This window comes from Herpailurus yagouaroundi, unplaced genomic scaffold (genome assembly GCF_014898765.1).
Source record: "Herpailurus yagouaroundi ecotype Mexico unplaced genomic scaffold, PumYag 162, whole genome shotgun sequence".
NCBI classification, from domain to species: domain Eukaryota; kingdom Metazoa; phylum Chordata; class Mammalia; order Carnivora; family Felidae; genus Herpailurus; species Herpailurus yagouaroundi.
The window spans coordinates 59,056,306-59,084,266 of NW_024412403.1; the positions used below are offsets into that span (position 1 = coordinate 59,056,306).

The window sequence follows — 27,961 nt, forward strand, 5'->3', positions numbered from 1 at the left end:
TTCTCCTACTATTCATTTAACTCTCGTCTCAGTCTTCCTTCCGTGGCTGTAGGTCACCGTGTAATCTGAATTACCATTGTGTTTTAATGAAATGTATCATTTCAGGGTGTGTGGTTTGAATTTCCTATTTTATGTAGAGACCAGCTTCCCAAGAAGCTTGCGTTAAATTCCTTTTAATTAAGTGAATTCAGGAAAAAAAAAAAAAAAATGGCTGCTACTCCAAATTGCAAGAAATGGGTAATGAAAATGCTGTAACTAAAAACTGCTGTGTGCTCACTTGAGATCTAGTACTTCCGAACTAACAAACCTCAGAAAGAATCAAGTAGCAACTGGTATTCCAGATGAAGAGCAAACTGGTTGTCCCTGGTGCCCAGAAGACCAGCTCATTTTCTTGGACCTGTTCTCTTCGACAATCTTGTAACCTAATGCTATCCAGGAGAAAATAACATTGAGCACACAGCTTGCTAACTCTTCCCATTCAGATCTCTTTCCTCATGATTTTGCTGCCACGATGACTTTATTCCGAACTCTGTAACCCAGCCCCTATCTCAAAGGCCCTTATTGACCTTACATAACCTCATTGAATCACTTACTAGAAAGCGTGGTAAGGAAAGTTACGTTCTCCCTCATATTTTTCTTCTTCACAAACAAACGGTGGTTATCCAACTGATCAAAAGGCAGGAAGTAGGAATTCCTGGAATGAAAGATATGGTGAAGAAAGCTTCTACCAAGATATGGGAAAGGCAGTCTGCCCGATTATTATTTGAAGATTTGGAAGTGCTAGAAGACCAATGGGACAAGGTGATCCCAGAAGTCAGAGAGCTTGTTGGGAAAAGAGGACCTGCTATTTATGGCAGCAGGTGTCAAGCCTGGGTGCACAATAGAATCACTTGGGGGTTTTCCAAGTTTTCCATTCTCAACGCCCACCCCAGAGAAATTCTGACTCAATGGGTCTGGATTGGGTCTTGGGCACTGTTGTGTTTAAAAGCTCCCTGAGAGGATTCTGATGTGTACCCCCTGATTTAGATTTCAAAGTGTTTTCACATACTTTAGCCAGGGTTTTGTACACCTAAAAACAGGAAAGGGGAACATTTGTAATGCCTGTTGATTGTATAAGGGAACAGTAGGAGAAAGAGTAGTAATTGTGAAAATGCAAGGTGAGCAGAAAAGAATTTTCCAAATATTGGACAAAAAAGCCTCACCTTTGTAGGGCTAACGTTAGAGATGCTAGCAGTCCATTGAGTGCAGAACATGAAAGAGGAGCTTGTGTGGCCACATTTCTTGCTCTGTGTAGACTGTTCCTGAGATGACAACAAAATCCCCTACCCAGAGTCTGAAAATAGTCATCTAATATTTGATGTCTGGTAGTTCCTAAACCTTATTGAGTCCACTCTATAAATGAGAAGTATGGGAGGAAAGAAGAAAAACGTTTGTTGATAGTCAAGATGTATGTTAGAAAAGATCATGTTAATATTTCCAAGTCCATTTTGGGCGGTGCACATGATCTGCATGTATAGGCAGAAGACATGTCCCAACCGTGACCTTCACAGCTTTCAAATAGTTATAAGTAACAATTCCACACATGAAAGTGGCAATTGACAACCTTGGTTATAGCTGAAAGAGAAGTAGAGCCAACACGGGGCTCTCCCATTGGGGGGAATAGAAGTCAAGTCACAAGGAGGCAGAAGAAAAGTAAGTTGCGATCAGAAAGTAAGAATTCAGAAAGTAAGATACTGAATTTTAAGATGTTAGAAATGGGTGATGACAAAGCTTAGGCTGTGACCAAGAGAGAGAGTGGCAGCTCCTGTGAACAAAGTAAAAGCTAAGCTGTTGTCTCCATGTCCACCAATAGATGAAGAGGGACAGCACTTCAGGTGCAGAAAAGAAAATCTTCCAGACCCTAAATATTTAAGATGAGGACTTCCAATTAATTACCCCTCCTCCCGCCAGTTTCTAACTCACAGAGCATGGCTAGTAAGAAGAACAATAGCTCAGCACTTCTACATGTCAGCATTGTTCCAAGCACACCGTACCCATTCCAATATTCACGAGTTTTGTGACAAGAGGCACTATTAAGCCCATTTCACAGATGAGAAAACAGAAATAGGGTAAGCAGCTTATCCATTATGGGCTACAAATACTGGGGAGAAGCTATAGACAGGGTTAGGTGAGAGAATATTTTACGGAAAGTTAAGTTCAGCTAAAGAAGCGGACTAAGTCCAGGAGAAGGCCTGCCTATCCACGGATATTGGACACCAACAGATGCCAGGCTTCGTGTAGAGACCTGGTGAGAGAGGAGTCTAAAATAATTCACAGGGATCATAGTGAAGAATCCTGAACACCGGTGTTTGGAGTTTGAAACTCTTTATCTTGAGATGATTCACTTTTGAATATGAACAAACTGGAGAGAGGCTGGAATGAAAGGGATTAGGTTAGGGTCCTTTTGGTCCGGATTATATGACAGATAATGAGTGTATGAGCAGGGGGGTTATCCGTTGAAGGTTAAAGAAGAGGTGACTTTGATCTATGTTGCAAAAGTCAAATGCAAAGTTTTGGTAACTGGGTGGATGAAGAGAGTGAGGGAGAGGGGAGAATAGAATCCAAGGTTTCAAGTTCGAGTTGCTGAACTACCGGCAGAAACTCAGAAGAGGCACTTTGAGGGGTGAGAGGAACAGCGTGAGTAGCTGGACTCTGAAAGTATGCGATTTGTTGTCAGTGAGCAGGCTATCGAGGTGGGAGACAACAGGAACTTGGAAACACGTTTGGAATTTAGGATCGGAGCTTGAAACGAAGATTTTGGTGTCATCTGCACAAAGGTGCTATGGGAAACCTGGGGAATGGATGAGATCTCTGGAGGCGGGAAAAGGAAGAAAGTAGAGAACAGATCCTTGGAAAATACTTACATCTGGGGGCAAGGAGGAAGAGGACCCAGCAAAGGAGACAGAAGGAGAGTGATAACAGAAGAATAGGAACATCTGGAAGTTTGCATCACAGGACACATGGGGATGAAAGGTTCCAGAAAAAAAGCTGACTTAGCAAACCCTCAGAGAAACCCAGAAAAATTAAGCCATTTGGGTTGGTTGAAAGGTTCTAAGGATCAGGAGGACAGGAGATGGCCTCAGGCGGGAAGGAGGGAGTGGAGAGAAAGAGGCAAAGGCAGCAGGGCGGGGCAACCTTGGAGAGTTTGAGCATGAAGAAAAGGAAGACTGGCTGCAAGGGATGAGACCTGAGGGAAAGTGCTTTGTTTCCTTCTTAAGGTAAAGGGCACCAGTTAAACCTGTTTTAGAGATCGATGAGCCACAGAGAGGGATGAGTGAGGATGCGTAGGTACTGTCGGTAGTTAAGCAAAAATAAGTAAGCAGCAAAAGTACTGCCCACGGCAGAAATCCCAGCAGGATGAGATCCTAAAACTGTTTCAAACCTTATGATAAAGCAAACCAGAACTCATGGAGCTGCCATCCTTAACTCCCACACAACAGTTCTCCAAGAAAATAAGGCCAGGGCCAATTAAACAGGTATTTCCTCCTCTTCTGGAGGAATGCATGAATTTAATGCACGCATCCCAGGGCAAAGGGGGAGAAGTAGCCGTCACTATAGGCAACCTTAAAAAGTAAAATAACTTCTGTCGAGTATAGGAAGAAGAAATCTTGCTAATGAATTTGGGCTATAAAATATTAGGATTTTCTTTTTATAAGAACTGTTAGCCAATTACGTGACTTGTAAATATTCTATGTGCAGGAGAAGGGAGGGTATTTTTACCCTGTGTTTTGAAAAACAAATAGTTAAACGCACTCAGGCCTGAAGGTTACTTCACTCACTCTATATGAGGTAAAAGCTTCCAGGGGAAAAAAACAAAAAAGGTGGAAAAGCAAAAATATTGATAGTGGTTAATGAGTGATGGCTGGCTTTGATTGCTGTAGGAAGTCTAGGTAGGACAATGCTGTAGAACATTCAGCAAACAATCTGTTCCATTGTCCCATCCTTTCCTATCAAGGGGATGGAGGGGTGTGGCACTGGACATAGGATGTCAGAAAGGAAAAGAGGAATTGGAGAAGGGAACAAAGAGATAGACTCAGTGTTCCTAAGGAATGTGCACACCCTCCCTCTTCTGCGAGATGGCCTGGGTACCATGTGTGTCCCTGTGTATTCAGAAATGGTCCCTGGGGCCCCATTGCTGTCACATTGCTGCACAACCCTTGGTCATGAAGAAAAGCATTGGAGGTTGTTAGCACATCTCTGTCTGGTGGTTGAAACTGGGCTCAGCACCAAGAGAACACCAGAAGGGATTTGTCTCTTCTCCGTGCTTGGATAATGGCTATTCCCTGAGACCCAGGGAAGAATTAAGTTCAACATGTGCCTCACACTATATTACACACTCAGTCCTGAACAGCTGGGCTGCTAGTACAATTTAAAAAGAAGAGAGAACTGGCTGTGCACCATCAATGTATAATGTATTCATAATAAATCTCTCAATGAGGAGGTATAAAGATTTCCTGTTGCTGCATAAGCCAAAGGAACAGAGCATTAGGCAAGTATCCAGTGAGTCTCATTAACAGAAACAACCAACACGGAAAATCCAGGGGGACTTGCTCCACATTTCTGTTAGTAATGGCAATTTTTTTACCTGAAATATGCTAGTAATTTTCTCGCTTGTAAAATTGACTTTGCCTAAGGATTAATAAATATGCTTTTTCTTAATAGTTACTGAATAGCCTCCATGTTCTAAAGACTGTATAACAAAACATTTCTTGCCACCTTTTTTCTTTTTTGCTTTTTTGCTTTATTTCTGAGAAGATAAAATAGTAAAGCCATCCCAGATTGATTTATTTTAAAAGAAAATGGAAATAACATATATTTAAAATTTAGTCAAGGGGAGCCTGGGTGGCTCAGTCGGTTGAGCGTCCGACTTTGGCTCAGGTCATGATCTCACAGCTCGTGAGTTTGAGCCCCGTGTCGGGCTCTGTGCTGACAGCTCAGAGCCTGGAGCCTGCTTCTGCTTCTGTGTCTCCCTCTCTCTCTGCCCCTAACCCTCTCACATTCTGTCTCTGTCTCTCTCAAAAATAAATAAACATTAAAAAAAAAATTAGTCAAAAGAATAATTGATAATGAGCCCTATGAATTAAAAAATTTTGATTCTAGGGGCACCTGGGTGGCTCAGTCAGTTAAGCATCTGACCCTTGGTTTCAGCTCAGGTCATGATCTCACGGTTTATGAGTTCGAGCCCTGAGTCAGGTCTTGCACTGACAATCCAGAGCCTGCTTGGGATTCTCTATCTCCCTCTCTCTCTGCCCCTCTCCTGCTCGCACTGCCTCTCCCAAAATAAATAAATAGACTTTAAAAAATTATAAATAAATAAATAAATAATTTTGGTCCTAAAATGGGTGGTAGTGGTTAAGAACAAAGTAAGGTCAGAACAAGGACATTCTCCTCCTACACTTTGCTTACCAAGTGCAGTCACCTATGTGGGGTCCCCAGTGTCAGAGCCAGTCACAGAGCCATCTAGCTGCTGGTAGATAGAAACCAATGACAAATGAAAGATATCTGTCAGAGATAATTTTCACACACGCACGCGCGCACACCCCCCCCCCCACGATAATTTTCACTCCTGAAATGTTTTCATACCAGAGTTAGAACTGTGTCTGTCATAGTCACTTAGACTTTATAACAATAAGATCATCTCAGTGTCTAGGTGGATAACTACCCTCTTTTCTCGAAGGCAGAGGAATGGAACATACATTTGATCATTTAATAGCCGATTTGACTTTTTAAAATATGTGTCCAAAAAGAGGGCTGTGTTGAGTAACCTGTGTTGAGCTCTTAAAAATCATTATCTGATTTGTCAAGAAATTATTCCTACTGACTCAGGTGTTTACAATAGTAAAATAGCATGTACCATAACATAAAAAATAGTGTACATAATAGCAATTGTCTTCTTTAAAATTCTGCCTTTCCTGGAATTTAAATGCCTGTCCCAGAATTATCGAGATAGATGTAGGGTTTTCATCTTTGTGTCAATGGCTGCCTGAATAAAGCAGATAGGCCAGCATTAAGCCACCTTCTGTAGGAGACACGTCAGCAACCTCAGTTTGTCATCTTAGGAATATTCTTCAGCAAACATCTTTGTTTTCCAAACATTAACTTATTTCCCCAGAATAGCTTTCCTGAAATGAAATTACTGGATCAAGTGGTATGAATATTTCAAAGCTCCTCTTTCTCAGCATGTTTCTAAGCAGCTCTCCAAACGGGTATTTATTAATTCACCTTCTGTGAGTAATATACGAGAATTACAGCCATATTCCACGCTTAACAAGCTGCTAATAAGACTACATGACTTTTATTTGTGCTTATAGCAAGCTTGGAAAGTTTTGCAAGTGTTCATTTACATTTTTTGTGCGTATTTGCTAATTTTGCGCTGTTTCCTTGTCAGCTGGCTTATTTTTCCCAGCTCCAGTCTCAACCGCTTTTCTCACCTCTGTTGCTTTGCACAGGCTCACATGATTCATTTAGCTACTGGGTAGATGAAAAGTCCCCAGTGGGGCCTGACCAAACCCCAGCCATCAAACGCCTCGCCAGGATCTCCTTGGTGAAGAAGCTAATGAAGAAATGGTCCGTGACTCAGAACCTGACGTTCCGAGAACAGCTGGAAGCTGGGATCCGCTACTTTGACCTACGTGTGTCTTCTAAACCCGGGGATGCCGACCAGGAGATCTACTTCATTCACGGACTTTTTGGCATCAAGGTCTCGGATGGGCTGATGGAGATTGACTCATTTCTTACACAGCACCCCCAAGAGATTGTCTTCCTGGATTTCAACCACTTCTACGCCATGGATGAGGCCCACCACAAACGCCTAGTTCTCCGGATCCAGGAGGCCTTTGGAAACAAGCTGTGCTCAGCCTGCAGCGTGGAGAGCATGACGCTGCAGGCCCTGTGGGAGAAGAAGTGCCAGGTAAGCGGAAACAGACATGCTTGCAAGGGCACGAACGTAAGTCTGTCTGCTTTTTATTTTATTTTTCACCTATTTTGAGAGAGAGAATGTCCAAGCAGGGGAGGGGCAGAGAGAGAGGGAGAGAGAATCCCAAGCACTGCCAGCATGGAAGCGACTTGAGGGCTCGAATTCACAAACTGCAAGATCATGACCTGAGCCGAAATCAAGGGTTGGACGCTTAACCGACTGAGCCACCCAGGAGCCCCCCCTTCTCCCTTTTCTATATCACCAGCTGGAGGGCAGCTCACCCCAGAGCTCTTAGGCTGGACGGCAGAGATGATTTGGAGTGTGCAATGTACACACACCAGTTCCTGGGCGCTTGTGAACTGGCATTGACACCTGCCGAGTATTTACAATTTGCTTGGCAGACTGTTCGAAGCATCTAGGTTGCCTTTGAATGGCCTGGCCAGAGCCAGCGCACAATAGTGTGGTGAAATTGGACCAGTTGGTGATTACCACTTTCTTTATCTCCCATAGAATCCCATTTTCAGGCTCCTACTTCCCCTCAGGGATAGGCCAGTCCATTCTGCCTCTACCTCAATGTCAGAAAATCCCTGCATTAGCTGACAAAGCATGTAAGTGATTCGACTCAGAGGCTTAACATTTTAAAAGGCTCCCTTCACAGATTTGGGGTCATGGCTGGAGAGAATTAAGGAAGGAAGAGCCCAACAAAGGGATCCAGGCTGGAGAGAATTCCCAGGTCCCTTAAGCTTAGTAGAGCCTCCACACTAGGCCTTGAGGAGCGTCCAGAAAAGGAATGTGGGCCTCAGATATATGCTGCTCTGATCCCACAGGATGATAGATAATGGGAGAGGGGAGCTTCAGGAAAGGTCAGCCTCCCATGTGGACTATCTTTAAAAAAAGAAAAAAAGCAAGTCCCTTTCATTCACAGCTGCTCACTTACTCATACACACACATCAACCAAAGCATCTTAAAGAGGCAGTTATTTTTGAACTTGGGGAAGAGCTTTTAATTAAAAATCAACTAAAGCTTTTTCACTTGCAAATATTTATTGAACACCAAGTATGTGCCAAGCACCAGTCTAAGCACCTGAGATAAATTAATAAATAAAACAAAGATCCTTGCCTTCATGGGGCTTTCATTCAGGTGCAAGGAAATAGATCATAGGTCATCATCATAACAAAACCATTACAGAAAATGCTAGAAAGGGATGCAAGCAATGAAAACAGAAAGGCAAGTGTGATTAGGAGGAACCAGCGTTCTGTGGGTTGGAGGGTCGATCTCAATTGTAAATAGGTTGATCAGGGTAGACATTCGAGGGAGTTAATCGCGTGGACACTGGGGGAAGAACTTTGCCAGCAGAGGAAACAGCGAGTGCCTGACGTCTTTGAGGAGAAGCAGGGGCATGGGGCTGAAGAGCAGAGCAGCGAAGATCAGAGCCCGTGGGTGATTGGTTAGGTACTCTGGCTCTCGCTCTGAGGGAGGAAGGTTGTGAGAGGGTTCTGAGCACAGGGTGCTGTGTCCTGAATTACACGTTAATGGAGTCTCTGTGTCTGTTAGGAAGAAGCCAGGGGTAGGAGGGGAACCGGTGAGAAGAGCATTGGTAGCAAGTGGTCAGATTTGGAATCTACCAGAAGGTGGAGCCAACAAGGTTTGCTAGTGGACGGGATTCAGGGTGCAAAAGAAATAGGCTTCAAGGATGCCTCCCAGGTTTGGCCTCAGTAACTGGAGATGCCAGGTGGTTTTGCACACCTATAAAAGGGCTAAATAAACGTCTTTGACTCCACAGAGGCTAATGAGTTAACTCTTAGTATCTCTTAAAATTTCTCTAAACCACTTTTCCTCGCTGAAACTTTGTGATAGTTTGCCAAATATTTATCACACCTCTGCCCCTGAACCTACTGATATTTTTTCAGACTCAAAGGCCTAATTTGGAGAGATTTTTCTTTCAGTGGAGTCTCTCTTACGATATGAAATAATAGTAATAACAATGTCGCCTTAACAGCTAACATTTATTGAGCCTCTCTGCTCCGTGTTTGGTACATGGATTGGCACATTTAATCCTCTCTACAGCACTATGAGGTAGGTGTTTGTTATTATCCTCATCTTATAGATGAGACTTACAGAGAGACTAAGCCTCTTGCCGGAGAGAACATTGCTAGTGAGTGGCAAGAACCAGGATTGAGTCACAGCCTGCCTGGCTCCCCAGAGCTCCCGCAGCTTCTGATGCTGTCCCAGCGCCGTTCCCTCACCTTGGTGGTTTTCACAACAAATATCGTGGGTTACTTACGCTCATAAAAACATGTTCTCCTTATCCATGAGCCCCTATTATCAGAGAGTCACAGAGAGTTCGCAGAATGGAAGAAAGGGCTAGAGACCTGTAGGAGGGCCTTTGAATTTGGGATTCAGGTAAGAACAAATCTGAGTAAAGCTAAGTTTGATAATCAGATATCTGCCATAAATATAGATTTAATACTTTGTGCCCAGGGAGTATCCTGGATGGAATGCCTTCCTGCATACGAAATCGTTTGGAAGTCTGCAAGAGTAACAGGTTATCTTCAGGAATACTGACTAGGGCGGACAGTGAATTTCTAGCAGCAGGGGGACGAGCTATCCTCATTTGCAAGTATGGGCTAATCTGTGTCTTCCAACTACCACACACCTCAAACTACGAAGGGAAGAGATTACGATGACATTATCAGAAAAAGGGAGCCTGTCATCCATTTGAATTGGAGGATCTCCCTGTTCTTCGCTTCCCGAAGTTTTCCTTGCCGTGTCTCTTCTTAACACCTAAACAGAGAGCTCACAGTCATCAGTCACCTACCCTGTGCTGGTGGTTAAACTTTAAATATTCATTATGTAATGAGCTGCCTGGCATGTAACCCCCTGAGTATTTTATCACTACAATTTAATAGCACGAAGCGTACTACCATTCAGTCAAATTTCATTTACCCGACAGTTACGTCCCAGCTCACTGATACATGTGCGTAGCGCCTATGGGTTTTGAGGTACAGTGAATTAGAAGATTTATTCTACAATGTGGCAGTATTTCGAATCTTAATGAGAAGGTGGGAGCACATAACACTCCTAAAATACAAAACGACCGATATACAATTGCAGGATAAAACTGCCCTACCTGCACTCTATGAAGAGAGGGGTTTGTAATCAATCAATTGAAAAATAGTACATAGCATAAATCTACAGCCCAGGGGCCGCCAGTAAAGGACCCATCAAAATAAGAGGAGGTCAATCAAGGAATAATTGTCAAAAGAAATTCGATTTCAAATCTGAGCCTCAAGAGAAACCCTGAACATAAATTACTGAGCTGGAAGGGAGAGAAAAATATAGCAGGGCAATGGAGGGAGGCAGATGCGAAACACAGGCCCTGGGGCAAGAGTTACTGCCCTAGAATTCCATAGAATAAGGTTGGTTTGCTAGGTCAGCCTCCTGCTGTCAGCAGAAATTCTCCCTATAACTCTTAGGGTCAGATTGCTCAAGTCTCTTGAGGAAAGGCTTAAAGCCCCTTTTGTACAATTTGTACTCCTTACACCTTTTCCAAGGCAGACCAAAGAATAGCACGGTCCTCTTATCCCCTGACACTGCTCAGGGTCCAGGCAGCTCTGAAAATGGCCTGCCGGAGAAGGGTCGCACAGCCTCCCGCCTCTCCCACAGTCCATTTCCAAGGCCAGCTTTCTCCCCTTCCCCAGGCTGGAGACCCCAGCCTTCCAGCCAGCCAATTACACCGCCATCGGGGAAATCCTCCCAATCTCCCAGGCAATCTGCTTACTATGAGCCTGTGATTAACCTCATTAACACACGTGTTTACCACAGGCATCATTAGCAGTCAGGCAGACATTACTCAACACCATTAAAAACAACAAGAACAACTATTTGCCTGTTGGGTGCATCCAGCCTGGTGCACCCTTGCTCTAGGCCCCCAGGAGCAGTTGGTCAGGCACCTTAGTCACCAGCTAAACACACTGCAAATGAGACACACATTCATAGCCTTCCTTCTTAGGTGCCTGGGGGATTATGCTCTCGGTCTAGCTCTCTGAGGATTGCGGTCCAGGGAGTATAAACACGCTGGACATTCCTCCAGGAAGAGATTACTGGTGCCTGGGAGCAGGGGGAATCTATTACTTCTAGAAACCTAGGCAGCAGAGCTCTGAATTGGGACAATCAAAATAGCAATTCCCTGTCCCTCAGCTGCCTCTCAGAAACTAATTAATGCTGTGGCTGTGGCTTGCTAATTATTTTCAAAATCACTACCAGTCCCCAGAGGCCCCGCTGGAGACCCATCGCCTCCTGGAAGTCATCCCTGCCTGGAGTAGTGCCCTCCCACACCCTCGTGGGAAGGGCTATTTCATTCAGTCAGCTCGCACTGTTGAAACTCTAGGTACTCCCAGATTAGTTCAAGGTGTTGGTCACAACCCCAGGAGTGTCAGTTTCACGAGCGTAGGAGCCATAACTTGCAGACCGCGCCAGCCACAGGGCTCTCCATCAGGGGCTCAGAGCCCCAAGGGAAGGGGCAGGGGTAGAATTTAAGTAGGCTGTGAATTTGCATGGGAAAAATCTACATATTTGTTCCCTGTCACCTTTAGCTGAAAATTAGTATACTCATCGACAATGAGTGCAGGCAGTCAGCCACAGCACTATCGGCCGTATGGGTGACTTTGTCCCCACAGAAATCACAGCTATTTCCATATTACGTTTCAGTTATTTGAAATATCACTTAAATTCATCATAACTCAAAATGATGGAACTTGGTACACTTACAACAAAATACTTTTATTTAATGTATGTATTGTGAAGCACATACATTAATTTATTATAAACTTAATAATATGTTAATAGCTATATTTCAGTCTTAATAATTTCTTTTGTAATCCTATTTTATTTTAGACATTCATTTAAAACATAATCTGAGAAGGGGTTTGGGATTTTACCATACTTCTAGAGGTGTTTGTGACAAAAATAAAGCTAAGAATCTTCAAGTCATATACAAGTACTTCAACCTTTGCTTACTGATTTTTCTAAATATATGTATAATATATATAATATATAATATATTATAATTAATATAAATATATATTAAATATAATGATTTAATTTCTGTATGCTTGTATTCGTTTGTCTTTAATCCTAGCAATCAGGACAAAGCAGGGAGTTAACACTCAGCTTGTTCATAAATTGCTCTCCTTTTTCTGTTTTGAATGTTTCAGGTTCTTATTTTCTATCACTGCCCCTTCTACAAGCAATACTCCTTCCTGTGGCCCGGAAAGAAGATCCCAGCGCCCTGGGCAAACACCACAAGTGTGCGCAAACTAATCCTCTTCTTGGAGACCACTCTGAGTGAGCGGGCCCCACGGGGCTCCTTCCATGTCTCTCAAGCGATTCTTACCCCCCGAGTGAAGACCATCGCCCGAGGCCTGGTTGGTGGCCTCAAGAACACTCTGGTTCATAGGTAAGAGTTTGCTTCCTCTAACTTGAACACTGACAGTACAGAGCCTGCTTGGGATTCTCTGTCTCCCTCTCTCTCTGCCCTTCCCCTGCTCATGCTCTCTGTCTTTCTCTCTCTTGAAATAAATTAACATTAAAAAAAAAAAATTTGGGGGGCGCCTGGGTGGCGCAGTCGGTTAAGCGTCCGACTTCAGCCAGGTCACGATCTCGCGGTCCGTGAGTTCGAGCCCCGCGTCGGGCTCTGGGCTGATGGCTCGGAGCCTGGAGCCTGTTTCCGATTCTGTGTCTCCCTCTCTCTCTGCCCCTCCCCCTTTCATGCTCTGTCTCTCTCTGTCCCAAAAATAAAAAAAATTTAAAAAAAAAGTTGAAAAAAAAATTTTTTTGCTTCCACCCCAGAAGTAAGGTTTAAAAAAAAAAAAAAAAAAACTTGATTCTCTTTTGAATCAACAGTAAAATTGTATAGTTTGAACATTTAGAATAATGACAAAACAGAAAACCTTATATTTGAAAAATCTGTGCCTTTGAGGTGGTTTGCATTAACTGTGGCCAAAGGATCTCAGAATACTTTGTTGGAATATACAGTATACCGTAACTACTCTCCGAACTTTGATGCTAAGGCAAAGCACTTTAAGCCAACAGCACTCTGTTCATTTCTGGCACGTGGTCACACTGTGAACTTGCCCTGCCCTTGCAGCCGGCCCAAGTACTCACTCATTTAAGAAGCATTAAGTGGGGCGCCTGGGTGACTCAGTCGGTTAAGCGTCCGACTTCGGCTCATGTCATGGTCTCGCGGTCCGTGAGTTCGAGCCCCGCGTCGGGCTCTGTGCTGACACCTCAGAGCCTGGAGCCTGTTTCAGATTCTGTGTCTGCCTCTCTCTGACCCTCCCCCGTTCATGCTCTGTCTCTCTCTGTCTCAAAAATAAATAAACATTAAAAAAAAATTAAAAAAAAAAAAGCATTAAGTGAGGCAGCTGTGCTAGGTGCTAGGTATGCAGAGATAGCCTGCCACGGTTTGTCCCGTCCATTGTGACCATGAATCCTAAGAAGCAACTGAGGATGCTGCCTGCACTGTCACAGCTTGAAATACTTCCTCAGAGCACAATTTATTCTCACTGTACAATTAGGTAGGAGAAGCTCCAGATACTTATATACACACATACGCACACGCGCGTGTGTGTGTGTGCCTATGCATACGGATATGGATAAAGGGAATGTTATAAATACATTTGGATAACAGGGCAACCGTGTTATCCAAGCTGAGGAAGTGTTGGGGTGATAAAGGATATTTACAAGACTCACTTTGGTTCCTGAGTTCCAGGTGGTAAGCACCAGCGTTTACATAGAGAAAGGTTCTTCCAAAAATGTGTCCCTGCCTGCTTGGTTCTGAGTTTGGATAGCATCATTCCAGATAACAGGAGTTTACCTGGCAGGAGTTCACATAGCAGGGAGCACCTGCACTTTTGTTTGCTGGTGAAAATTCCTATGTTGCCTTATGTTGGCCATGAACAAAACCAGAAACCTTTACTTTGTGACTCTATTAAGTTTTGACTAAATTACTTGTGCTGAACTTGGAAAAGAGAATGTCATAAACGAACGATATATCTCTGAAAGACCCAGTATTACAAACTTTCTTTTTTTATAATATATGTTTATGTATCCACACTATTTTCTGCATGCATTTGGTAAATTTATGGATTAACATTATTTATTTATTTATTTATTTATTTATTCATTCATTCATTAGTCCAACAAAGATTGAGTACTTGGGAGGAGCTAGGTCTAAAGATACAAGGTAAACAAAAGATAAATAAATAAAATACACAAGGTCAACAAAAAATAAAATAAAGATACAAGGTTAACAATATAGTCTCTGTCCTCATGGAACTTAAGTCTATCAGGAAAAATAAACATGTACATTTCTATAAACATTGTGAAAATAACTATAATAAAGCCTGTACAAGGAGCTGTATTAATAAGGGAGAGTAAGGATACGTTATATCTGCATACTGTACTCAGAAAATGAATTACCTTCTTGCAGATGTTTTGATTTCATTCTTAAATTAAGCCAGCCTCCAGGTGGGCATATTGTCTAGAGCACATTATTGTCCCCATTTCAGATGGGACTCAGTAAAGTTAAGTGACTCGGACCCACATAGCTGGTAAGGGTCAATATTCTGAGACTCTGAGTCAATACTCAGAGTTAGGGTAAAAGCCCTAACTCTGGACTTTGGATTATTCTAATGTTGCCCTTTTCCATATTTACCACTGGCTTGAATATAGCATATTTCATTGCTCTGCTCCTTTCTGCTCCACTGGCCTGTAATTGTCTCACTAGTACCTGAATCTGGTCATATCTTCTTGATTACAGCTGTGAACCCACAAAGTCACAATTCACACTTGTTCATACTTGTCAATTCCTAGAACTTTAATCTGGCTGCAAATAAAGCACAAAAGTCTTGACCTTAGTGGTAACGATGGCGGCAAATGCCCAAAGCCAAGAGATCCTAGCATGCCGAGCCCTTGCCCACTGATAGCAAGCAGGTGTCTCGAGACTGGAAAGACACTTGGGCCTCTCCACCGTGCTGGTCTCAAGAATAGTACATGGCAGGGGCGCCTGGGTGGCGCAGTCGGTTAAGCGTCCGACTTCAGCCAGGTCACGATCTCGCGGTCCGTGAGTTCGAGCCCCGCGTCAGGCTCTGGACTGATGGCTCAGAGCCTGGAGCCTGCTTCCGATTCTGTGTCTCCCTCTCTCTCTGCCCCTCCCCCGTTCATGCTCTGTCTCTCTCTGTCCCAAAAATAAATAAACGTTGAAAAAAAAAATTAAAAAAAAAAAAAAAAAAGAATAGTACATGGCAGCAAGCATTGCCAGGCCTCCACATCCACAGACAGGAGAAACTCAGTCAAGAGTTTGTTCCCAAACCCCCAGCATGACATGCAGCTGTTATTTTCTCTGGGCAGTTGAAGAAGCATAGCCAAGAAGCAACTCCAACATGCCAAAAGTCTGTCCTAACTAACGTACAAGGGTGCTGTCAGACTGGTCCTGGGCACTGGTTATCAGCTGCACCAAGAGGAAAAAGATCAGGTATATTTTCCCACAAATGTAGAGGTGCCTTTTTTTTCTTTTTCAGTGGGAAGTTAACCTAACTCTTGGGTGAAATTTTGGACCTGAGATCTTGTTTGCTATGGTTCATCACCCTGAAAGGAAGCCATGAAAAATACAGCCATTCTGACTGAATTTCTATGGTAGCTGCCCCTAGATTCTTAGAAACCTTGGACTCACACTGAAATCAACTAGAAAAAAGGTTATGCCGAAGCCCAAGGACAGAGCAACCATGAGGCCATAGAAAGGGACACAGACTGAAATCAGAGGCCTGAGACTGAAACCTGACTTGGTCCCTGTTATGGGCTGAATTATGTTCCCTGGAAATTCATATGTTAGAGCCCCAGGCCCCAGTCTCTCAGAATGTGACTGTATTTGGAGGGTCTTTAAAGAAGTGATTAAGTTAAAATGAGGTCGTTAGAGTGGGCCCTAATCCAGTCGGACTGGTCTCCTTATAAGAAGAGGGAATTTGGACAGAGAGACTCCGGGGATGGGTGTGCTCAGAGAAAAGCTGATGTGAGGACACAGCAAGAAGGTGGCCATCTGCAAGCCACGGAGACAAGACTCAAACCAAACCTGTCAACATCTCAGTCTCAGACTCCAGCCTCCAGAACTGGGAGAACAAACATTTTTGTTGTGTAAGCCACCCAGTCAGACGTTTTCTATGGCAGCCCTAGCAAACTAATGCTGTCTCTTAACAGGTGGCCTTGGACAAGTTTCCTGAGGTCTCTGATCTGTCCCTTTCTCGCCACTTAAAGAGGATTAATAATACTGCAAAAAACTGTAGAATCTTACGTGACAATGCCTACCACAGTGCCTGGCACAAAGTAGGCATGCCAACTCTACCTGTAGAGAAAGCCAGAAACGGAGAGGGCCAGCCTTGTTCCCAGTGGGCTTCAAAGGCAAAGGGAAGTTTCTAAGCAACTGCTCTGCTCGTGGGGCCTGGTGCTTCACAGGCCTATCAGCAGTATCTGGCTCACCCTTCTGCACTGATCCCACCTTGGTAAAGGCCAGGAGTTAAGAAAACAAAGCAGTTTTTCCTCACAATGAGTTCTACATTTTCCTGTCGTTGTACGTAATCCTGGTTATTTGATCCTTGCCTTGAGGAAAGGTTGATATGAGCAACCTGAGGCTGACACAGAGCTCTTTGTCACCGGAGACCTCACATTTCCCACATTTCTCTGCTCAGGGTCCGGGGATCCCCTGTGGTTTGGCTCCGGCTGGAGTCACCTGGAGTTGCCACCAAGCCTTTAATTCTCATTTTCCCATGATGACCAGAAGATGGCGCCAGCATCACATACCTAAACACTGACTGGCAGATTATCATTATTTTTTAAAGTAAGCTCTACACCCCACGTGGGCTTGAACTCACCACCCCGAGATCAAGGGTTTCATGCTCTACCAACTGAGCCAGCCAGCTGCCCCTGACTAGTACATTTTAAAAAGAAGTCTTGAATGGATCAGGCTCAGGACTGCAGTGGCCTTCCTGTGGGCCACTGTATGTATTCCAAGCCTCTATCGCCAAGGGAAGACTATTTGTGGCGCTTTGTTCTCGGCCTTCAAATATCTCTACCCTACACTCTACCATCTATGATTCCTTCTCTCGTGCCAAACACTTACATGGTGCTTACTATATCCCACGCGTAGTTCCAAGCACTTCACATGTATTACCTTATTTAATTCTTCAAAAATCTGTATGAAGTTAGTAGTATTATTATCCCCATTTTACAGGGGGATAGACTGAGGCGCAAAGAAATTAAATAAGTTGAGGTCAAGCTGAGGTTATTAAGTCTTCAGGAGACCCAGTTAAAAATGTAATTACTCATGTGATCGTGGTTTCTTAAATCCCAATTAGACTACTAATATAAAAATGCAAATTGACTTATGAGATGCGTTTTAGCCCCTGGCCAGTTATCAAGTCCACTGAGTGAGGGAAGCAACGCAGGACTGACCATCGTTGTCACGGTAAGAGGAAAAGAGAAAGGAAGGCAAAATGGTACCGAGGCCTCAATAAGGTTGTCAAGAAGACGGAGAGGTCAGGAAGGGCCGCTCTGAAAGAGAAAAGGAAAGGAGAAGATGACAACCAAGGACAGCGTCACCACAAGAGAAAGAAGTCCACTAAGATGAACTTATTTTCAATTTTTGCCTAGAGCAAATTCTTCCTAAAAAATCCCCAGTCCCTTAACCAAAACGTAAGCCACGGTTTTTGTCTTCCTCACGGTCTTCTCAGCTTATCAGGTATTCAGTGAGCTATTTTTCCCATGATGCAAAGCTATGAAGTTTCTGTACCGCCCATGATATTTCCATTTCCTGCTAATACAGAAGGCATCACATTAAATTGTTGTCATTTGTTTATGTCACTAAATTGTGAGCTGCTTTGGACAAAACATTCTGGCTATCACATAGAAAACCCTCAAATTGTACAATGTAACTCACAGGCTGTGTTTGTGAGACCACTGAGTAAGCACTGGTCCATTAAGAAGCCACACATACTACTGGAGTAACTGTATATCCAGATGGGAAAGTGAACCCTGACCACCTCCTTCATACCATACATGAAAATTAGCTGGAGGTAGATCTTTGATCTAACAGGAAAGCTAAAACCATAAAGCTTATAGAAGAAAACAGGAAAATATTTTTGTGACTTGGGACTAGGCAAAAGTTTCCTAGATAGGTCACATAAATTATAAGAGAAAAATTGATGAGTTAGACTCCATTAAAATTAAGGAATTCAACTCACCAAAATATGCCATTGAGAAAATTAATAGGCAACATATGGGCAAGGATAAAATATCAAAAAGCATATCTGAGAAAATACTAGCATCTAGAATATATAAATAACTTCTACAGATCAACAATTAAAAGAAAAAAGGAAAAAAAAAGAATACGTAGAAGAATTGAACAAGAACTTCAAAAAGGAGACATACAAATGGCCAATAAGCACATTACAAACTGCTCAGCCTTATTCTTCATCAAAAGAATGCAAACTGAAACACTGTCCTATATCTTTACATACCCGCTAGAATTAAAAAGACTAATCGTGCCAATGTTGGTGAGACTCTGAAGCACCGGAAGTCTCATATTTTGTTGCTGGGAATATATAATGGAACGACCTCTTTGGGGAAAGATCTGGAAGTTTCTTATAAAACTAAATGTAAACCTCCCATATAATAAAGCAATTTCAGGTGTTGGTACTTATCCAAAAGAAATGAAAATAAATGTTCACAAAAAGACTTAGATAAGAATATTCATAACAGTTTTATCCACAGTATCTAAAATCAAGTAGCTTCCTGTTTATTCATCAATAAGAAAATGGATAAACAACCTGCTGTATTCATGCAGTGGAATACTGCAGTGATTAAAAAGGAGAACAGACTACTGGCGTATATAGCAACACAGATGAATCCAAAACCAGAATGCTTAGTCAAAGAACCTCACACAAAAAATACAGAGTGCGTGAACTTGCATGAAGTTCTAGAACAGGCAAATTTAATCAATGGTAGGACAAAAGTTATGACAACTGTTGCCTCTGGGAGGATGGGGACAGGGATCGATGAGGAAGGTACATGCAGGAACCTTCTGGCCTGCTGGCAATGTTCTTTGTGTACCTTGACACGGGGTATGTATTATGTGTCTACATTTGTCACAACTCAACTAGGTTACATGTAAGATTTGTGCATTTTATTGGATGCAAGTTTATGTCAAAAGAGAAACAAATTAAAACAAATATTGAGTCCTCCTTAATGAGATGCATACTGAGGCGTTAGGGCATGTGTGTAGATGTGTGCAGTTGGAACTTGTCAAAAATGTAAGATGTTTTGATGGAAGGATAGAGTGGTGGGTCGATGGACGGTTATGTGGCAAGTGCTGTAAAATGTTAGTGCTGGAAGCTAGATGGTGGATGCACTTACTATAAATTTCTTTCAGTGTTGCAATCAATATGTTTGAAATTTTTCATGTTAAAAATAATTAAAGAGCCTACCAAGAATTAGGTCTTGATCTTAATCTTTCAAGGTCCCATTGACATGGCTGTCTCTTTGGTGCTTGCGGCAAATAATCTTGTCTTCCAGCGCAGAAACCTTGAAAGTACAATTCTCTGTTGGAGTTGACATCACTCCATCCCTCAAAGAGATATAAAGCTTAAACAGATGGACTTCTGGGGGCTTGTGCTTTTATTGACATACTTGTGTTACATTAATGGAAACGTCTTATTTCTGTTTCTGGAAGAGTCCTTTTAAACTCTGCTCCCTGCTCTCTCTTCTGTGCAGGAATCTTCCTGCCATCCTGGACTGGGTGAAAATCCAGAAGCCCGGAGCCATGGGTGTCAACATCATCACATCGGACTTCGTGGACCTGGTGGACTTTGCCACTACTGTCATTGAATTGAACGACCTCCTACAGGAGGATAGAGCTTTGGCTAAATGCTGATTTGATTTTTTTTTTTTTTAATTTATTTAACTTAATGTTGACTTTGTTGATCCAGGCCAGAGTTCTGAAGGGTTTCCTGTTAGGATGGTCCCTGAGCAGTGATGGGGAAGTAGGAGGAGGAGGGTGTTTTCCCTTCTTCATAGGGCCATTTGGATTAAACTACAGAGATTTTAATTGCATTTTTCCCAAATGAGACTAAAACTTAAGTCCAAGGGAAGAAGCATATCTCATGTGATCAAGGTCAAGGTCTCCCCAGTGGCTCATGATGTTGGATGTAATATGGAAATGGAGTCTCCAGGTTCCATTGAGTGTCCCCTAATTGGCCCAGTTTCCTGTTTTCTTCCAGGATGTTGTATTTGAGCCTGTGAGGAGATGAATCAGAAAGGCATCCTTAGTCAAAGTAATGGCTCATTGCAGGTGTGGATGGCCCTACGGGGTGGCCCTAACATCAACCCGAGGCTTTGAGGGGAAAAAGGGCCAAGCACCATCTCTCTCTGGCATGTTGAATGTCACCACTTCTTCCCTGAGAGAGTAAGACTTCTTTATCACCAGGCTGTACCAGCCATAATCTGTTCTTCCATAGCTTATGCTTGGGAACTGGTCACCTTCATTCTTTAGATAAACAGTACGTACTGCCTTTGATACCAGAAATGTGTTTCCCGGTTTTAAAACATTGATCCCTTTCTATTTCTATTGGCCCCTTCTTAAAAGTGAAAGGAACAGTGGTGGAAGATCCTTTCAGTGTGGGGCCCAACAGGAGATAGACATGCATGTTTGCTGCACGCCCGATTTCTTTGGTTTAAATCTGTAGCTTTCCCCAAAATGGCTGCCAGGTAAACTCCTGCATCATTTTGGCAAAGTCCTTTTGGAAGAGTGGGATCTTCAAGCCAGATCTTGGAATCGCATTTCCTTGTCGTCTGCCTAGGACTCGGTCTGTGCTGTGAGACACAACGCTAATGGAAGGCGCCTTGTCTGTGACACCGGGGAGGCAGACACAGGAAGCATGGGAAAGTGCAATGGATTTAAGGAGGAAGCTCCAAGTGGGTTGGGAGCTGTTCTGTAACTCCTTGAAAACAAGACTACCTCGGGGACATTTAGGATGACTTGTGGGTCATCAAGTGAGAAATACCCAGTGTGGGAACTTTTCCAGTTTGTGTCTTGATTGTTCTCCTTTTTGCAGGTTGTTCTGAGCCTGCTAATCACCACTGCATGAGGGCTTTGAAACTCAAGGGGGGATTTTTTTTAATTGGTAAGAGGTACTTATCTATAAAGAGTCCTCTTGTGTTTTATTTATTTATTTATTTATCCACTTATTTATTTATAGATTAAGTATCTTCAGTGCTTCTTACCTCAAGAGCACTCACAAAGGAGCTTCCCGAACTCTTTTCACCCAGGCCCGATGCCGCCCTGATCTTTCTCCCTTCAATAGGACCGTGCATTTCAGCACTGTGAGTGACCTCTGACTCAGCTACAGATATTCCCAGCTCCCGCAGTCATGCTGGGACAGTGTTCATGCGTGGGTGTGGTCCAGACTTGAGAAGCCACTGCCAGGCCACGCACTGGGTCAGAAGATACAATGGGTCATGAAGAATTCTCAGTTCTTGAGGAAGACTCTCCAGTAGAAGGTTGAAAAGGAAGGAGCTGGAAAGAAAACTGGGCATGGAGTGTGTACATACTGAGGTTCCTCAGGACTGTCTGAGGATCCCTAAGGAAATGTCAGCATCTGGATTCTTAAGGAGGAAAGATAAACGTGGAATCCTGGATGGATGTGTGTATGTGTGAAGACCATTAGGCCACCCCCCCCACCCCACCCCCCCACCCCGCCCGGGAGCTTCCCATTTCTATTCTTCCATGCTCACAGCTGGATCTTACATGTCTCCTGCAATGGCGGGTATCCGGGGTGAGCTACCAAAAGCACACCCCCAAATCTTGGTCTTCCAGCCTCTACTGTCTGTAAAATAATTTAATCCCTGACCTCCAGCTTCTGCATTTTGAGGAGGGCCACAACACAAATGCCTCTGGGAAAATCTGGTCTAACTTTTCCTGTTCTTGCATTTGAGCCCCCTCTCCAAAGAGGTTCCTGGGATTGTATCATCAAATTTTGGGGGGCCTTCTCTGGAAAGGGGTAAGAAAGGAAGTGCCCTCACTTTCTCAATTTTTCTTCAATTCTAATATTAAACCCCAGTGACAAGCTCTGAAATCCTGGCCACCCCTCAGGGTTTTATTTGTGGTCTCATTGTTTCAGTTGGTCTTCTTTTTAACTCTTGGTCAATTGCTAGGGACTAGGTCATTTCCCCTCTTTTAACCCTTTGTTACTTGGCAAAGAGATCAGGAGGCAAGAGGAGAATTATTCTGCTCTGTTTTATTTGAGCCTCAGCTTTGTCCAGGTGCTTGGTGCTATGAGGCCAGGTGTGTTGGCAGGGTGTCTACAGAGGATGCCAGTGACACCCAAGGGCTGCTGACTGTTCAGTGAAATGTTTACTTGATTTTTGTTCCTTTCGTCTTAAGATACATAACTGGACTTCACTTGGGTTGTAACACTGAAGTGCACCTCAGTGTTTGCATAGTAAGAGGAAAGACATCAAGCGTGACACAGAAGCACAGAAAATGGTCCCAACGTCGTGTGCATGCAGTCCTACTCTATGTGGCAAATGCAGGTGTTCACTCCTTCATACTGTTTTGGGTTGCCAGCCTGGCTTGCATTTTGAAATTCTACACAGGAGTTCTAGGAGATAGGAGGATTATTGGCAGTTCGCCCTTGATAAACACCTTGACTTGGCAGAATCTCTGCGCCAGGAAAAAGTTGTTCGTTATAATACAAAGGATATATGCATTCTGCTCTTGGACATGAGGCCAAGCAGAAGACTCAGTGACGGGACAGAGGGAGAGGAGACTTTAGTTCTATGACTCATTCTACAACTGCCAACAATAAAAATGGTTGACCCAACCGCATCATTCACTCTCACGAGATCAAACGAGCCTACCATACTTACTCAGAATTAACTTCAAGATCAACAAAAAAGCTACTTGATTGAGCCAAAGAGGGCTTTAGTTTCATAGGATTTGGGGCCATAGTTATTCTGAAATGTAGGCCATAGTCATCCTGAAATGGTAACTCCAAATGGCTTTTCATGAACTCCCTAGACCATTTGCCACATTTCCATGGCTTTGTGGCAAAGGGGACAATCACAGGTTTCAGTTACATTGGAGCAATGTTTAAAGGCTTGAACTTGGAGCCTATTAGAGATACCACTGTGGTTTCATGGGCAGAAAAGATATCCTTAGGGTTGGAGAGAGAAGTCAAGATGGAATTGATGGAAGGGAATGATAAATTATTGAGGATTAATTTTTAAATTATTGACAGACCTAAGGATGTCATGCCCCCCCCCAAAATGATATATATGCTGTATTAGACTCTCTAGTAATTTATTTTCCTTAACACTGAGACCAGACCCCTGAATTCTTGAAAATAGTTGAGCCACAGTCCAAACCCAGGATTTTTATATAGACTCAAAAGCACAAGATCTGAGCCCAGGTCATGACCAAGGTTAAGAATCCTGGCTCTCCTTTCATGACCTCATATTCACATCACAAAGGTTATGTTTCTGTTCAAGAAGACAATGAAGTAGAGCCTTCTAGGATTAAATGCAGTTTTGTGGTATGTCAGGATTTTCTGTTTTTCTGAATCCTGCCATAAGAAAGTGCTCCCCAAAGAGACATTATTACAACCTGGCGAGAAAGCTTAGTGCTAAGCTAAAGGTGGAGAAACAGAAGAAATTACGACGGAAATGAAACGATTTCTTTTCGTGGGCGCAGTAGGGCTACACAAATTCAGGCTGTCTTACAGAATGAATTCATGGCCCAGTTGAAGTTTTTGGAATGTTCTTTATTGGCTGACTGCAGATTTTTATTGTTAGGTTCTGGGAAATGGAACAGCCTAATGAGTGGGGCACAGCCATGAGACTTCTCTCTTGTGGCTGAGCAAGTAAGCAACCCTGTGCTAAATCCACCTTGGTTCCTTAATCTGGACTAAAGATGTTTTCGGGTACCTTAGTGATGTTCTGCAAACCTTGGTCAACTAGCTCCCCAAAATGTCAGGTCCCTTATGATTAAATTAAATGCCTTATACTCAGGGGGCGAGGTGTGCGGTTATGGTAATTCTTCCTCGTGTGGCGTGTGTGAAGAAATGCTTTTTGGGTTCATTTCTCAAAAGTGTGGTCTAGGACGACAGCTGGTGCAACACTGGCGCCGTAGTGATCCATATAGTGAGATGAATAGAGCTGAATGAAATCTGCCGACACACTTGAGTTCCCAAGAGGGGGCTTTCCCAAATCCATGCTAAACAGTCATGTTATGCCAAAAGGAAGCGCACAGAAATTGATCACGTCAAATGTCCATACGAACAGGAAGTTTGTTCTGTGTGGCATAGAACATGGTTGTCCCTCTCAATTCCACTAACTTCGCGGTAGTCCTCGGCCCTCAGCCTCAGACTGCTTCCTAGTGTTTGCCATCATGGCTTTGTCACTCAGAAATGTTGCCTTGGGACACACAGGAGTGAATTGATTAGGTGATAAGTGATTTAGCTGGAAACTTCACCCTAACTCCAAATGGTAATGAACAGCTCTTTACTCTCCCAAGAGACTTACTATCTTCTTACCTTCTGGCTTCCCCAGCTTCCTAGGAGAAATAGTGACACGAAAGGTACTATATTGCTGAACTGGCCCTTAACCTGAAAGAATACAGTACAAAATGCTATTGGTGGTGTTGAAATAGCACAGTCTTAAATGCTCAGAAAATATTCTAAGATAACTCTTTCTATCCTGCAGTGGATACAGTGTTCTAGTCTTTTCTCCAACGACGCTTATTCTTAGTACTTTTCAAACTCCTTTCTAAGCCACATAGTTTGGATAAAATATTTTTCTTCTCTTTGCTGGGAATCCAATCCCACAATCTTGAGATAACCTCAATAGTCTAGAGGCATTTTCCTTCTCATTCCTTCTGATCTGCACAGAATACCACTCTCTCCTCTCCTCTTGGCCATCCTTGATCATCTGCTGATTACTGTTAATAACAGAATACCAGTGAAATTCATCCAAATAGACACACACATTCAATGAGGCCCAAGCCCACTCCTCTCACAGTGGTTTTTATTGCTCCTTACTGGTCCCAAATGCGTAATTCTGACCCCAACACACACATGTGTGCGTGCATGCACGCGTGCGTGCACACACACACACACACACACACACACATACACAATCTGGTTGGGGCCCAGAACTCGGGGCCAATACTTCATTCAAATCGCAGGGGCATGCTCACAAGCTTGGAGCCCAATGAGAAGCACAGCACTTTGAAGTCAGATAAGCCTTCCGTTGCTTTGTATATTTGCAGTTTAACATATGTTATTGCTTTATAGCACTAGTGGCACTTCAGTCATGAATCTATAGTATCAACATGATAAATCTTAGAACATATTCTAGGCACGGCGGTACCTTGCTGCTATTATACCTACTAGTTTGCACCCCTATGTTAATAAGCGTCGTCACATACAGACTGTGTAGGCAGTGTTTGTATTGTGTATATGCCAACTGTTATACTTAACCTCGCCTATCAGCAATTAGAAAATACAGAGGTTGTCATAGTGAAAATAAGTCTTGGTCAATTCAGATATGATATGTGAATCTGATAAATACTCTGTTAGATATTCTGTTTGTCCTCTATGCTTGTTTTATATTACCGTGCATGCTGCTTGCTAAGTTAAGTAACAAAAAAATAATAAAATCAGAATAGTAAATTGTACCAATTTTAAGGTTAGAGTTAAGTTTGGTACTTAACTTATATGCTGCTTGGTACTCTGAAATGTATTTTGTGGCTTAATTATCTTATTCACATACGTTTCACTTGGCTTCTTCCCTCCAAGGAAATGATTGTTCAAATATATCTCTCCTTCTTTCTTGTAACCTGGATTATTTTGCCTAATTCAACCTAAAACATTGTAAAGCCAGATTACCTCATTTTAACTGTGAAAAAACAATTTAATAGGTATGGTGACATTATGTCTTTTCTTGTATTATATTTGAACGACCTAAATAGGCTTAAACCTAATAATAAATATAAAGCTTTAGCAGGCATGTTTCCTTGTTTCTCTGTACATTTTATTGTTGGTCCACTTCTGATCTTTTTTTTTTAAAGGTTATAGACCCAGTGTCAATCAAATATCTTAGTATACGACTTTGGATGAAGACATATTGGAATCCGCTGACCACACCTGCAGTCCCCAAGATGAGCCGTGCACGAAATGTGCACCCAATCTTGTCACCCATCCTTTTCTAAGCTTTGCCCTCAGCACTTCAACCATTTCTGCTAGGCTTGGGCCAGGTCCTGCATCCATATTCTCACCTGACCACCATGGTGAGCCCATGTTACTCTGAGTGATTGCCAAGCACCGAGATAAAACAATGCAGAGATTAGAGTGGGCGTCCAATCTGTTGGCAAGGAAGATTCCAATATTTTCTTCATTCCTAATTCTTTTTAGTAGAATGCCTGAGCCCACTTAATTTCAGTGACTTTCTCTTTTTGCCCTATGCCCTGCAAAAATAACGGGCTCTGGTGAAACACCTGTGTATGAATTTAGCAGAGATGAAGTTAATGCTAAGTAATCATTCATTTCACATAGTTGAATGTTACAGCAGCAAATTAGGGACGATTCTATTTCTGTTCAAGTTAACATAACAGTCGAAGAACACATCATAGATTTTTCACCTGTACTTTTAGTCATGGTTAGTAAATCTACCATATGGTCTTTTTTTTAAATTTTTTTTTAATGTTTATTTATTTTTGAGACAGAGAGAGACAGAGCATGAATGGGGGAGGGTCAGAGAGAGAGGGAGACACAATCCGAAGCAGGCTCCAGGCTCTGAGCTGTCAGCACAGAGCCTGACATGGGGCTCGAACTCACGGACCGTGAGATCATGACCTGAGCCGAAGTCGGATGCTTAACCGACTGAGCCACCCAGGCACCCCTACCATATGGTCTTCTGATGGGCTTTCATAAGCACCACTTTCAGTCATCCCCATTGGCTTTTAGTAGAAAATGGCATGATGGAGATAGGTCTGAGTCCCAACATCCACATGGTGTATTTGCAAAGACTACTGCCTCAATTTCTGAACACACACTTGGGTTGAAACATTGCCTCTGTGAAAATGGAGCACGTATATTATGTACAAATTAATTTTTCATATTACAACTAGCCTACGAACATTCTATTGAGTACAGGAGCTGGGGCAACAGGCATTTCAGAGATGCATAGCCCTGTATTTCTATCCCGGCTGTATCACATCCCGACTGTATAACTCTAAACAAAACTAACATCTCTAAATATACAGGATATAGGACTACTAATACCTGCTCTGATGGGTTTTTGAGAAGTCTACATAAGACACTATACAGAAAACATTTCAGCACAGAGCCTGGCACACAGTAAACTCTCAAGAGTAGTTAGTCTTAGTATTGGGGGTGGTGACTTTGCACCCACCCCCTCCAAAGAGTACCTGGCACAATCCCTTCAACATGGTTGACTACTAACTCTTGTGTTTATTGCTAATGACTTAGCAGGAGCTAATTAATAAGAAGGAAAGCAGATAAATTCAGAGAGTGAAAGAGAAAGTTGCACAATCACTGGACTATCTGTGCACTGCTCTGAGAGTGAGTAGGGTTCTGACCACTGGTGGTGTGCCAGATGATGTGAGGGGGACGATGGCCATAGCTTTGAATAGAATTTATATCATCAATCACTTAATAATCCTGATTAGTGGAGAGGAAAGTCTCAGCTTAGTGACGAAAACTCTCTAACCCTTGTTTTTCTAGCAAAAACAACAACCCCAAAAAGGCCAGTAATATCCAGCTAACATTTAATATAATTTTGTGTGCATTTTCTTTCTTTTATGGTTACCTTCTCTCTATGGCAAGTGATACTGGGTTTTTCAACAGTGATATAAAATTTCCTTAAGTTTTTAAAAAAATT

General features: G+C 42.8%; 1 protein-coding gene across 5 annotated transcripts in view; it reads left to right on the forward strand.

Annotated features, from left to right (window-relative positions):
• PLCXD2 (phosphatidylinositol specific phospholipase C X domain containing 2) overlaps window positions 1–26,068 on the forward strand; it is a 50,723-nt gene extending 24,655 nt beyond the window's left edge. For all 5 annotated transcript variants that reach the window (XM_040484455.1, XM_040484454.1, XM_040484457.1 and 2 more), the window contains 3 exons: window positions 6,489–6,949; window positions 12,172–12,413; window positions 19,778–26,068. In XM_040484455.1, the coding sequence (XP_040340389.1) occupies window positions 6,489–6,949; window positions 12,172–12,413; window positions 19,778–19,937 (863 nt within the window). In that variant the 3' untranslated portion in view covers window positions 19,938–26,068. The remainder of the gene's footprint in view (window positions 1–6,488; window positions 6,950–12,171; window positions 12,414–19,777) is intronic.
• Window positions 26,069–27,961: the final 1,893 nt, after the last annotated feature.